This window comes from Crocuta crocuta, unplaced genomic scaffold (assembly GCF_008692635.1).
Source record: "Crocuta crocuta isolate KB4526 unplaced genomic scaffold, BGI_CrCroc_1.0 scaffold3, whole genome shotgun sequence".
Classification (NCBI taxonomy): domain Eukaryota; kingdom Metazoa; phylum Chordata; class Mammalia; order Carnivora; family Hyaenidae; genus Crocuta; species Crocuta crocuta.
The window spans coordinates 16,464,409-16,478,302 of record NW_027529934.1 but is presented as its reverse complement, the minus strand read 5'-3'; the positions used below and the strand labels follow the sequence as shown (position 1 = coordinate 16,478,302).

Here is a 13,894-nt window from a genome sequence, read left to right as displayed (position 1 = left end):
GAGGGTGTCTGGTCTCTGAGGTGTCCACTCTGGAAGCAGTGATGTGAGAGCCTGGTCCAGGTCCTTTGACCTATGACCCTGTCAGAGAGACCACAGTGTTCAGGGGACAGTTGGGCCTTTTGTGTCCTAGCGGGAGTCCATGCCTCTGTCATTTCTGAGTGATGTCTGGGAGAGGGAAATATTTAATATCAAGAAAGTAGCTGATGCTGGCAGGTAAGGAGGCCAGGCACGGCTATTGTCCAGGTATTTTATTTAAATAAATCTTTCTTTTGCATGTGTTTGAATTTTCCAGAAAAAAAAGATATGAACACTATACAGCTTGGACCATTTATACTCTTCCGGAGAACATGATTGCCCTTTCTCTACATGCCCCCCTCCCCCAAGAAATAAACAAGCCACCAGAATACACTGAGCAGTGGGGAGGAGGCCTTCTCTGATGGTGGTGGCCGAGTTCGGCTGAAGCTGATCGGATCTTGGCCCCGGGGGCTCCTCCCCAAGGCTGTGCTGGTTTAGGAAGCCTCTTCTTTATCACTTTTTGGGTCCTCCATTAGCTAAAACCCTTCACGATGGGCCAAGCAGGCTCCAGTTTGGAGGCTCCCCTGGCTGCTAGTGGCAGTTCTGGGGCAGAGGCTGGGGGAGGAGTAAAAGTGAAGAGGAATAAGGTTGGACCCGGGGTTTGGGGGGAGTGGGGAGGCGTTGCTGGGAGAAGCAGGAATGAGACAAGAAGGAAACATGGGCGAGGAAGATGAGGATGATGGGAAGAACAGGGAATACGATTCCAATGACTTCATGGGGCTCCTTTCATGGATCCACTTACTCAACAGAAGTTTGGGGGCCTACAGCACACTGGGCGGTGTTTGGGGGGTGAAGGCCTTCAGGGAGGCGGGGGTGGGGAAAGCATAAGCCTCGTTCAGTGTCTGGGTCTCCTGAGTCCTAGGCTAGGGAAGCAAGTGAGAAGTGAGTTTCTGGGTGTTTCACGCCTGGAGGTAGTTCAAATCCATTTGATTAGGGGACAGCAGGGTACTGCACCTGGAGACAGAGGCCTTGTCACGGCAATGACAGCCGACTGCCATCTTAATTCAAACTAGCAGCCAGTTGCCATGGCAACCATGTTACTTGTGTGGTCCCCGATCCGAGTGATCCTTTCTCCTAGATCACATCTGACACCCAGCCTCAGCCGTCAGCTACGTGTCTCCCTCCAAGTCATCCATTTTAGGGGGACAGGACAGGTAGCTCTCCTGGTGGGCAGTGGCAGGCATGGGGAGGCAGGTGCCCTTGGCGTGGGGGGATGAACAATCGTTCTGTGATGGGAAGGGGGCAGCCAGATGCTCCATGACGAGCTGTTTCGGGGACAAAGGGAGAGCCCCCAAGAGAGTGCATCCTTCTCTGCTCAAAGGGGCTTACGACTAGGGGTCTGAGTGGCCAAGGCACTTGGGACCACTTGGTGTGAGAAGGTGGACGCGACTGGTTTTAAAACACGTGAAGGCCTGAATTCTGACACACAGGGTCGCCCGTTAGAAGACCTTGATGCAAATCAGCCTGAGAGGCCTGCCCCCACAGGCCTGGAGAATGCCCGGAGGCCAGGTGAGTACCAGGCAGCCCAGGGGAGCAAACGGAGGACATTTTGCCATGAACACAATCCTGCAGAATTTAGCTTCTTGCTACTATAGATATCATAGTTTAGCTACATTGTTAATTAAATTGCAATTTTACTGCCACCTAGAACAGCTTCTGTGGGAAAATATTTCCAGAGAGTTACCCAGCAGATTTGCAAATGACCTTTCAGAGCATAGCCCGCTCCCAATTTGGGAATTATCCATCTTTGTCACGTGGTCACAATACAGTCAAAATACCCACCAGCTCCTCTCGTACGTGGATTAACTCAGCCTCCCAACCTCAGCCCAGTGGGGAGACACTTGCCTCAACTCAGTGTTGCCCTAGCATACCCGCCGTCATCGATCTCGGGGTGTGCAGGCCAATCTGACGGTCGGTTCTGCACATGGCCTGGGTGGCACTCGATACCCAGCTTCCATCCATTGCAGCAATTAGGAGGCTCAGAACAGAAGGTCACTCCGGGGGATTGGAGAGGTATTACACGTGGACCCTCAACATCATCACGTATCCAACAGCATCCACAGACAGTTCTGAGTACCTACTGTGTGCAAGGCACTTGCCTGAGCTTCAAGATAAATATTAATAAACCTCTTTATAGCTTCATTATACTTTCATCAGACTCTGTAACTTGTGTATCCCACCTGCAACATACCATCCTACAACCCTATGAAATTGTTTCCAGTGTGCCTTCCACGAGACTGTGCCTCAATTCCTTCCCTGCTGAGAAGCTTTGGTTACACAGCAGATCCCTAGGTCAGGTGTCAGGTGTCACATCTCCTTCCCATCTGTGAAACATTGCACAGGCCCACAACTGCAGTTCACAGAAGTGAATGGAGTTTCCTTGGTTTCCAGAACATTCGAGAAGCCACCACCAAGAGCTGTTTGTTTGTGCTTGGAGATGGGCACTTTACTGAGCAGTTTTGGGAGTAGCGTCTCAAAGAGAGGTTTTAGACAGCATTCGATACCTATCAGTGGAGATGGGGACCTTTGTCATGAGTTGCAAGATACAGCTTTCAATGAATTTTGATCCATCTCACTTTAACTTTTTCTCCCACGTAAGAAACATAGGAACTTGGTGTGTCTGTATCAATATACAGCCTGGTACAGTTGTATATTGCTGGAGTGTCCAAAGATGAGGATTTCCAGTAAAAGGTTGTGTGGGGATAGGAATGGGAAAGCACATATCTCTAACCTGAGTCGTGTATGGAGTAGACATCTGGTTATGTAACTGTGCATGTGTGCCCAAATCTGGCCAGGCCTTCCTATGAGAAATTTTTGGGAGAGCAGGTAATCTACAAAGTAGGTAGTCAATGACCATTTGATGAACAGAATATATTGGCCCAGGTACCTGTTGCCTGAACTCACATGTGTGTGTATACATGTGTGTGTGTGAGCACTTATGTGCGCATGGTGGGAATGCATGTGCATCTGGAAGACGTGTCAAGATGTATGGACAAATATTCCTTGTGCGTTTGCATATGGAGCTTGCTGGAGGCAGGTGGAAGGGATGCCTGAGTCTGGGGTAAAGAGCATTGCTATTGGACACATAGCTGCCAAGATAGTACCCAAGAGCTGTCCATGTTCTTGCTGGGACATCCTCCATGGGGACACTCAGCCTGCGGTTTGTTCCTTGGCTAGTTCCTCTGTGAACATGAGTGCATCACTTTAGGGATTGCTGCTCTCTAGCCCATGTGTAGTTGGAAGGTGGCTTAGTCCCTGAGGAAGGACGCCTCTGATTCCTGCCTAACTAGACAGGCAGCGATGGCCTCTTTTCCATCTGGAGAAGCTTGGGCTGAGCAGAGATCCAGAGGTCTTCTTCAGCCTTCTTCTTCTTCTTCTTTTTCTTCTTCCCCTTGTTGAGCTCCAGCTGTTGGCCACTCTTGCCTGGCCGGTTCCAGCAGCAGTGGCAACAGATGAAGATAAATGTCATGACCACTAGTAGTGGCAGCCCCAGGAGGATGCCCAGGCAGATGGTGTTGAAGAGGCCCTGTTGGTGTTTGGTCAAGATGGTGTCCCAAATGATGCTGAAGAAGGAGCTGATTTTCTCCATGGTGCCTGGCTAGACTGGGGCCACTCTTAGCGCACTAGGAAGTCCTGGGCTCAAGCGGATGCAGCCTTGTCCACTTGTAATTTATTCCTCTTCCAGGGTTGGGTTTGGGCATGCCACTGTTAGCAGCTGAAGAGAGCAAAACAGACAATTCAAGAGAAATGCAATGAGAACGGTCTACCATTTTGAACAACAACATATTTTTGAAGCTTAGGAAAAGGAAGGGGATTGGAGATTTCCAGAGTTCACTGAAATTATATTGAAGCCAAGTAAACAAAATAAATGCATGCATTTGAGTACGTACACACTAATTCTTGTACACATTACATTGGGGATAAGAATTAATAGTGTATCAGACCTGGCACATTGTGGGTGCTCAGCAGTTGTTGGATACATGAATCAATGTGTGGATTCAGCGTTCTGGGTAGTGGTTGGTGCCTCTGTAGGAGTGGTTCTCAGTCTTTTCTCCCTGCAGCTCATCTGATGGGCGTTGGACCCATACTCCTCACAGGACAGCTGTGTCTGACTTTCTATGAACACGATGTGCCATTTTCAACACATATTAAAGCTTAAGCACAAGATGGAATAGCTAAGTCTTGCTGCCTGTCACAGGGAGGCTGGACTTTCCCCAGGCTACGAGGTCAGCGGCCCTTGTCCTGCCTCACCCTTGACCTTCATGCTCTCTTCCCAGCTCCAACTCCTCCCTCTTTACATCCTGCTCCTGTGTCCAAAGAGGACTCACTGAGCTTTGCATGGGGAACCATTTGCTGGTTCCCTCTATTTCTATCTTGTCTCCTCCATCACTCTCATCTATGCTTTCTGTCCCTCTGCCAAATATTCCCCAGTTTCCTCCTGCCTGTTCCTGTTCTTGGCAGCGGGAAAGGAGGCTCGCAGGCTGCTCAGCAATGGTGTTTAGAATGTAGGATGGGGTCCCTACTCCCATCCTCAGCTCAACTTACTGCCAGGACTGCTCTGGTCGCTTATACAGAGTGGCCCTTCTTCCACTGGTACCCCCTCCACCTCTCCACATATATCTTAGGCCTCAGCGCTTAAGTGTAAGGTCTGACAGGCCCTTTCTGGAATGTACAGGTTCCTATGTCTAAACAAGACCTAGAGGGTAACATGATTCAAGGAAGTTCAAGAGACCTTCTGGTATAAGACATTGCCTGGAACCCAAAGATCAAAGACTCATTGATTTTCAGCTGGAGAACTTAGGAACCATTCCAATCAATGCTCTCACTTAAAGATTAAGACTCTGAGACCCAGAGTGGGGAAGGGACATGTTTAAGGCCACACAGAGATGCCACAAAGACCCAGAATTGGGGATGATGGGTCAATTGCTCTTCCAAGGCTGTTGGAAAGACAAGGATGATGACGTTACTTTATATTTGTGTTTTACTTGATACTTTTCTAACCACTTTCACACGAAGTATATTATTAAAGGGAGAAACAAGATGGTGCACTGGGGGACCTGGGTTCACAATCATTACGAAGTCCAGGCTTCACTTTGTTGTACTTCACTGGAACATAAAGGTGTGGCCCCTCCTGGGGAATGTGTTATGCTCAGGGGTTGTCCTCAGAAGCCTAATTCCTCAGATAACACTCTGTGAGTATCCCACAGACCTGTCTGTCCATCCAAACTCTACCTGAACTCAGCCCTAGCCTGCTGGCATTTGGGCTCATGTCCTTAGGACATTATCTATACAACTGATGCAATTGTATAAACTGGTACCTACTGCCGTGCCATTTGGTCCATGAAAGTGAAGTAATGCTGTCTAATGGCACTGGTATGCCAGTCACCATCCTGGGCGCTATACACCCATTGCCTCATTTTGTGTCATTACAACCTTATGAAGTGGGTACAGGCGTTTTCCTCATCTTACAGCTGAAGAGACAGAGGCACAGGTCACGCAGTGAGTGAGTGGCAGAACTGACCTGACTGATTCTGGGGCATTTGGCTCCCGACCCCGAGCGGTGAGCCCTTTACAGGTGTTGCTCTGAGCCTCCTATTCCTTTGTGTAGAATTAACCCATTTTGGTAAGTAGCCTGGGATTTATAGAATCATACAATACGTGGCTATTCCCCAGATTGACTTAAAAACGTCTATCCCAATCTGTTGTGGAAGAAGACCTCACAGTGATTTATTTCCCATTGTTAGAGACTTCACAAATGCATGAAGATACATACAACAAAAACCTAGTTCTGCTCAAGGGGAGGTTTATAGAAAGCATATGACTGCCTGAATGTAAACTCAACTCCCAACAAAGAAAAACGTGCTGAGAAGTCACACCCCTTTGCCAGAGGCTTTGTGTGAGACCCTCAGAAGCAATGGGATCATATGCCATGGATCTGCTCACATACCATTNCCCTCCCCACCCCCCCACCCCCAGCCTCCATCAAGGCCAATCCTTTTCACACACTTGTCTCCCTGGATTTCCCTCCTTACTTTCCCTTCACCTTTGCTACTACTCATTCTTCATTTGGCCCCGTATTTTTTTGGCCTATCTGGAGGGATTCTCCCGCTCTTTTGAGAGAAGACTTTGGGGGCTTTTCACTAATTTGATCCACACATATATTTCCTGGGACCAAATGCTCATATTGCATTTTCAGGACTCAAATTAGGCACCACCACCACATTCATTGACAAACTGTTCTGTGGCAGATGTCATGCTGGTCCCTGCAGGACGCATAAAGGCATCAGAGGCCCACGCTGGAGTTCATCCAGGGAGAGAGAGGAAGGGCTTTGAGCCCTAGGAGAATATTAGGGCACTTTTCATGAAGTCCATCTGAGGAGGACCTTGAAAGATGAGCAGGACCTTGACAGGGAGACCAGGGTAAAAGGATGTTCAGAGATTCTAGGCAGAGAAACTTCTAGAATATGGCAGGAGAACAGGGTGCCTTCTGGTGAGCCTGGGGCTCAGGGTGGGAGAAGAGAGGACTGTAGATTGTGGCCAAGATAGAGAGGACTTCTACAGGGTGTGTGTTTATTTGGGGGCTTTATAATAGGAGGATGCCCTTCGGGAAAAGATAAGGGCCTGAACGCACTGAAAAATGTTTTAAGACAGCTCTTCATCCAGTTAGCAAACATTTATTGGGCACCTAATATGTGGCACACACTGTGTTAGGTATTAGGATTCAGTGATGAAGGATAAAGATATGGTTTCTGATAACATGGGGCCTTGTATATTCCAAGGGAGTTATTATTATTGAGGGATCATGTCAGAAAGGACAAATATAAAAAGCAAATTTCAACTTAGGTTGCTTAGTTGGCTGGAATAGAAGCATGCGTTTGAATTATGTTTATCTCAATGTCCCAGGCCCTCCTCCCCCTCCCAACCTTTGTCTCAAACTCATCCGTCCCATGACACCTAAAATAGCCTTTGAATAAATAGATTTCTTTTTCAGTTAAAGCTAATTTGATAATTCACTTTCGGATTCCTGAAGGTACTTATTTGAGTCTACTCTCCGTATAGCCAAAGAGAGTATTCATTAACATCTGGGAGCCTAGTCTGGGGAAAATTCAATTAAAAAGGTATTCTTTATATTTTTTAATCTAAGAATACTCTTCTAGGCCCCCCAGGTTACTTGCTGAGCTTGGCTAATCTATACTGTTTCATTAGTATTTATGAGCCTCTCATTGTTGGCATTTCCAGGAAACAATCAAATATCTCCTTGGTGGTATGAATTAAAAGTTAGAGCTTCCACAGAATGTTTTGTAAAAGGAGCCACACTTTGGGCCTTAGAAATGCTCTCTGGGAGACCCCATTATTTTGTTGGATCTCAAGTATTGCTGATACTGTTTGAAAGATAATGCATCTATTCTTATAAAAGCAACAATAGGTGTTAACCAAACTCGATTGTTTGATGATTGTCGTCATGGGGGTGGGTGTGAGGAGAAAGAAGAGGGGGAAAAGTTACTTTCAGTTTCCCTAAAACTAAAAACTATTCATCTTTATATCCTCCGTAGTATCTCACTGGGGAGAAAGTCATTCATTCATTCTTTCTTCCAATAAGCTTCAATCTGTCCATGTATAAGGTGGCTAAAAATGATCCCAGAGCCAGAAGAACTGGGTTTGAGCCCTGCATCAAAGTGTGTAACCTGATGAGTTACCAAACCTTAGCTACAAAATGAAGCTAATAAACTTCCCTCATAAGGATGTTGTGAGGATTAAAAGAGCTCAATATACTTAGTGCATTTTGTAAACTGTAAAATACTATAGAACATAATCTACAAACTAGAGAGTTATCTCCAGATAACAATGGATTAATTCTAGCCTTGAGCTTTCCTTTTCCCTCTCTTACCTCCATGCCCAATCTTCACTACCAAGGAACTGTAGGCTCCCACCCCATCCAAATGAAGACAACTTCACAGTTAATCTCACTGTTTATGGCGGGTCTGTAGGTCTGTGGCTGTACTTGTAGACACTGGCCTCCAGCCACAGGGATGGAGAAGGGTCCTTTGAGGAACGTTTGTTGGTGCCTGGAGGGTTGCTGATCTCATAAAGTGAGGCCTGGGGAAAATAACTAGCCCTTGGTGGGCCCAGCCCCCCTCCCAGGATTTGGAATTCCTGAAAGTGTACAGGGATGGGACCTTCCACAGAGAGGTCTGATCCATCCCTGAGAGCCAACAGCTGCTCCAGAGTTGTGTCCAAGCCCGGCCCTTGGACTGGTGTTCCTTCTGGAGCTCCCCAGCAAGGGGCAGGGCATGCGACTTTGCATTTAGTCTCTCTTTGTTCCTGGTTATTAGATGAAATAATACATGTCAAGCTGTAGAATAGTGTCTGTGGAGTAGGAGATGCTTCTAGAAATGTTAACGATAAAGATGATAGTACCCAGTTAAAGTCCCTAGGAGCAACTCCACAGTGACCTCCAAATGGTCCAAATCTTTTGTGTCCTGTAAGGGGTGGGGTGAGGTGGGAGGTTCAGGTTTCTCTCAGAAGCTGAAAAGATTCCTCTGTTCCACTGTAGACTCCAGGGTATACATGGCGGCGGGGGGAGAGGGACGCATCTTATAATTGGAAGTTGACAGGAAAGACCTCCCTGCGGCCTTTCCTCAAATTCTTTTTGACTTTTCTACCTTACGCTGTGGATATCACTGTGTTGCTTTAACTCCACCCAAGGATGGACTTCTGGCCAGGTTGGCTGCTTACGAGTCACCTCGTGCAGATTCCTGAGCCTGGCTCCTGGACACCCTGATTCAGGAGATCTAGGGTGAGCCCTGGAATGTATGTTTGTAACAAATAGCCCAAGAGTTTCTGGACAATTGTCTGGTTTAAAAACTGTTGTATCAGCAAGTTGTTGTACCAGCAAGTTGTTGTATCAGCAGAGGAGCCTTGTGTTGAATGAGGGAATGGGTCATGGGTGAGAGGAGATGGAGACAAGGTTTATCTCTGTGCACAGCAGCATGGTGGCCTGCTGTGGGGGGCCTCTGTTGGCATTCCTTCTTGCTCTTGTGTATTCAGAACATCTGGGCCAACACTGCCTTCCCGGAGGTCACAATTCAATGCAGTAAACATTCGTTGAACACCCACTATGTAACCAGCCCTGAGCACTTTCCAGTTGAACAAAGAGGAGAGAAAAAAACGAAAAGCAGAAGTATAATGTGATGAGTCCTGTGGTCAAGTTCTGTGTAAAGGGACAGACAAACGTCACAGGGGAAGGAGTACACAATTCGGTCTAGAGAGGGTTACAGGAAAGAAATGAAAACGTAATTATAATCGGGGCAGGTGTCTGTCCAGTGATTCCTTCAATGACTATGTATGGAGCATGAATTCCATGCTGAGAACTGTGTTGGGTCCTGGGTAACCAGGAACAAGCACATCGGGTCCCTGTTTGGGTGCTCAAAGTCTAGTGTGGGAAGCAAACGCTCATCGGAGAGCCCCACAGACAGGTGTGAAAATAGAACATGGGAAGTGTGACAGAGGAGAAGCCCATGATGCTATCAAGGAGGTGGGGGTGGGCCCTGGGTGGGGATGATTTAACCACGACCTGAAGTGCAAAAACATGGTCAATTACAAAAGCAACACATGGTCAGGGTGTCTATAAAGTCTTGAAACATAGAGTAAACTTATTTAAAGCATTTCCAAGTAATAGGATTGACAGGTTTTTCTTCAACCCTCAGATACCTTTGCAGGTGAAGTGCCTCTAAATTGAAAGCCATGAGTTCCGTTGTTAATGCATCATAAAGTGTACCCCCAAAGTCTCGGAATATGTGTATTTCTAGGGAAATACGTGTTTTGCGCCTTTTCTTAGAAAAACAGTTGGAACCACTGCTTCTTCTGAAAAAGATGTGAAATGACAGTGTGGCTGAAGTCAGCAGCAGCGAGTGGGAGTGACAGTGGGGTGACATGAGGCCCACGAGGCAAGCGGCCCCACACCCACAGGGCTTGTAAGCCATGTTAGTGGCTGGTGTATGCTCTAAGAGCCACGGGAGGTAAGCAAACGAGGGGACATAATCGATATGTATTCTGCAAAGAACAGTATCACTGGGGTGGGAGGGACAGGCTGTCAGGAAGGAGAGCGGAAGGCAAGACTACAGTTGTCCAGGGAAAATGGCGGCAGGGATGAGAGTGAGGGTGGTGGTGGAGGGAGGGACAGGTGGCCTACAGGGGTGTCCTCCTACGGATGTGGTGAGAGAACTCTCGGGCAGAGGGGCATGAGAAGGTGTCCTGGGCCATGCTCTGCTTTTCCTCTCCCATCCTTCGTCCCCAGTCAGGTCTCCGGGTCTGCCATATTTTGTTTTTTCCAATATGGGAATCTCATCGGTTTCTGCCTGACTCCCTGCCATTTCTCCTGGAGGTTTAGAACACCTTATTCAGCCCCAGCCTCTCCAACCCTGCCTGCCCAAACCTTGCCCTGCAGTTCTTGCAAAATCCCCATGGTTACGATAATGTCACACCCTTCAGAAACCAAGGAGCGCTGGCAGCGAGGGCACAGAGTGGAACCTCAGTCAGTAGTTATTAAGTCTGCCGCTCTGGATATAGATTTTCTTGATGCTTCTCCCCTTGCTCACCTGGTGTGCTCCGATGCCCTCTAACACATGTAAGTACTGCTTTGTACAAAAATGGTCAGGTCATAGCAATAATCTGCTAGTGGAGCATTGTGCTTATGACTTAAACGTGGTTCCGGGCATGATGAAATAGATGTCTGTATTTTCCCCAGTGTAATTAATGGCTTCAAGTACCTAGTTCTGATGCAAAGTTAGAGTTCCCCAGCGTATATATTTATGGTATGTAACTAGATATTAAGTATTAGAAGAAAATAGATAGTATTTTTCCTCGGAATCAATGTTATAATTATGGTTGCAATTTTGAACAAAGGCACATATAGTTCGTCAATATAAAATGATTAAGGCACCGTGATTATTAAAAATGATAAAATGATGCTTTATCCTATAGACATTCTGAATTGGAGGAATCCAGATACGGGTCATTTGGTTGGGCGTTCTCACTTTATTGAAAAGGCACATGGGACCAAAAGAGGCTGTGATTTGCTGGAGGTCACACAGCTGACACTGGTGGAGTCAGGGCCAGATCAGTGTCTTCTGACCCCCAGCACCACCTCCGGCCAAGGTCTCCCTTACAAAAGTCTTCAAGAATAAGCATTAAGGCAGCTCTTGGCCAGATGCCCTCCATATCCTTGTCCTGGGCTTAGGCTAGACTACCCTTCTCAGCCCCTTTAAATCATTGTTGTGGGGCCAGAGGACTGAGTCGTGACTGAGGGAACGTGGGCCTGGCTCCTGAAACCCTGGCACTGGCTGGCAGAGGGCTCTAAGGCTGCTGGGGTGGCACAGGGGAAGGTGTTTCTGAATGACTGTGGGCAGAACATGCCTACTGACCACGGTGAACAGTGTCATGAGTGAGAAATAAACCTTTGTTGGGTAAAGTCATTGATTTTGAAGATTATTGGTGAAACCCGTTAGCCTATCCTGACTAACACAACTGACAAAAAAAGCAGCATTGGGGTAATGATTATAACAAATATTCAATGAGGCCAACAACTCTCCTGGAGAGTTTGCAGCTCTGACCAGAAAGGAGTTTAGCCAAGCACTTCCAAGGACTAGTTCTGGGACCAAATGCCCTGTGTTCAAATCTTGGTTTTGCTACCCACTGACTGTATCACACTGGGAAGGTTCCTCTCTGGGCCTCAGTATTCTCATCTGTCAAATGGAGTTCGTCATAGCAGGCTGTTGTGAAATCTAAGTGAATCAGTAGAGGTAGAGAGAGCCTCTCAGAACCGAGCCTGGCGATAAATGTGGGCCCTTATTTTTTGACCCCAAACCAAAGGCTGGCTGAAAGAAACATCTCTCAGCTCCTCAGCTAATAATGATTTTGTCTGCCTTTTTAGAATTGGGATGGTTCTGAAGTTATGGCTTTGACTATATAGGTCTCCTTTAAAAGGCATTCCTCTTCCCTTCCTTTCTCTAGTTTTCCTGTAGTCAAGAGGTTTTTTTAATGTTTATTTATTTTTGAGAAAGAGAGACAGGGCACAAGCGGGGGAGGGGTAGAGAGAGAGGGAGACACAGAATCCGAAGGAGGTTCCAGGCTCTGAGCTATCAGCAGAGCCCAATGCGGGGCTCAACCTCATGAACCACGAGATCATAACCTAAGCCAAAGTTGGACGCTTAACCAACTGAGCCACCCAGGAACCCCAAGAGATTCTAACTTTTTCCACTCATCCTTCTTTTTCAAAGCAACCTTTTCAGAATTAGAATATGCACAGGGGTCACTCAGGGGGCAGCATTATAAGGGTGTGGAGACAGCCTATTCACCCTGTCCCCATGGATCCCACCTCGTTGGGCAGAGTGCGATGCGAGTCTCCTTGCTCACCCCCACACCAAGCCATCATTCCTCTCCTCCCTCCCTCTTTCTTTCCTTCTGCCTGTGTATTTAATGAGCTCCCAGCATGTCCTAGTCCCTGGCACCATGTCCCTGTCCTAGGCACTGAAGATACAGTCATGAATAACTCAGACGTGGTCAGGCTACTTACTTTGCATGGAAAGAAGGACAAGGTACGCTGTTAGTGCTCTAAGGAGATACTTGGCCTGGCCTGTGTGGAGGTGACTTCGAATGGAGATCTGAGGAATGGCAGTTGTGTGCAGAGCTTAGAAAAGGGCCCTCCAAGGGGCAGGACAGGGGGTTAAGGCTCTGAAGGGGGAAGAGCTCGGCTGACTCCAGGAGAGGAGGGGCCAGTGCCCGGGGGCCTGCGAGCACCCAAGGTGAGGCGTGGATCCAGCTGGACAGCCCTGGCAGCGAGTACAGAGGGTGGAGAAGCAAAGAAAGGGATCTGAGAAGTTCAAAGCCACTTTTCTTGGTCCCCGTTGTTGTCACATTTGCCTGAGCCCTCACACGAGTCCCCAGTTTCTCCTTCCTCCAACTCATCTTTCTGAAGTCTGGAAGTGGTCACGTCCCCCTGCTTCGCCCCTCTTTGACTCGTCATCGCCTGAGGGATAATCATGACTCCTTCGCGGGAAGGACAGATCGCTTGTGAGCCTGTCCCTCCTACGATCCCAGGCTCGACTCCTACCATCACCCTTATTACTACATTTTCCAGAATTCTCCCGAATATTCCTGCTCCCTCCCATTATCATGCTTCAGCACATGCTGTTCTGTCTGCCTGCGATGTCTTCTCACCTTCTTCCCTCTGTGCAATCACAGGAGAGCTTCTTGTCTCTCAAGCCTCCTGGGGGTGGGGTTGGAGGTGGGGGGTCTTCTTCTGGGACTGTCCGTCCTGGACTCCCAGGCTTCCCCACAGTGATTTCTTTCTCTTCTGAGCTCTCACAGAGCCAGTATCCTCCTATAGTGCTTACCCTACTGTATTACAATTATTTGGGTTTTTGGAAAAAATTATAAGAATACAGCAAAGTCCAAAAAGTCATATATAACAATATGTTATATGCATATATTAATATATATGGTACTCATTGCCTCTTCTCTCACACTCACTGCAGGCTCCTATATGGCGAGAATTCTTACTCATCTGTATAACCCGACACCCTCATTGAATGCCTATCACACAATAGGTGCTAATAAGTATTTGATGAATGAATGATGTCTTTCAGTGCTCAGTCTAAGCAGGAGACTGACTGTATCCTAGGTTCCCTCAGGTAAGGGTGGAATTGTGTCACCTCCATCACATTTTTATGTTGAAGTCCTTACCCCCAGTATCTCAGAATGTGACCTTAGTTGGGCCCAGCATTGTTGCAGATGTAATTAATGAAGATGATGAGGTCAT

At 47.4% G+C, this 13,894-nt stretch overlaps 1 protein-coding gene across 3 annotated transcripts in view; it reads right to left on the bottom strand.

The window, feature by feature from the left end:
* Positions 1-243: 243 nt before the first annotated feature.
* The window catches only part of KIAA0040 (KIAA0040 ortholog), a 35,461-nt gene continuing 21,810 nt past the window's right edge, over positions 244-13,894 (bottom strand). For all 3 annotated transcript variants that reach the window (XM_077763324.1, XM_077763325.1, XM_077763326.1), the window contains one exon: positions 244-3,790. In XM_077763324.1, coding sequence (XP_077619450.1) covers positions 3,362-3,664 — 303 coding nt within the window. In that variant the 5' untranslated portion in view covers positions 3,665-3,790 and the 3' untranslated portion in view covers positions 244-3,361. The remainder of the gene's footprint in view (positions 3,791-13,894) is intronic.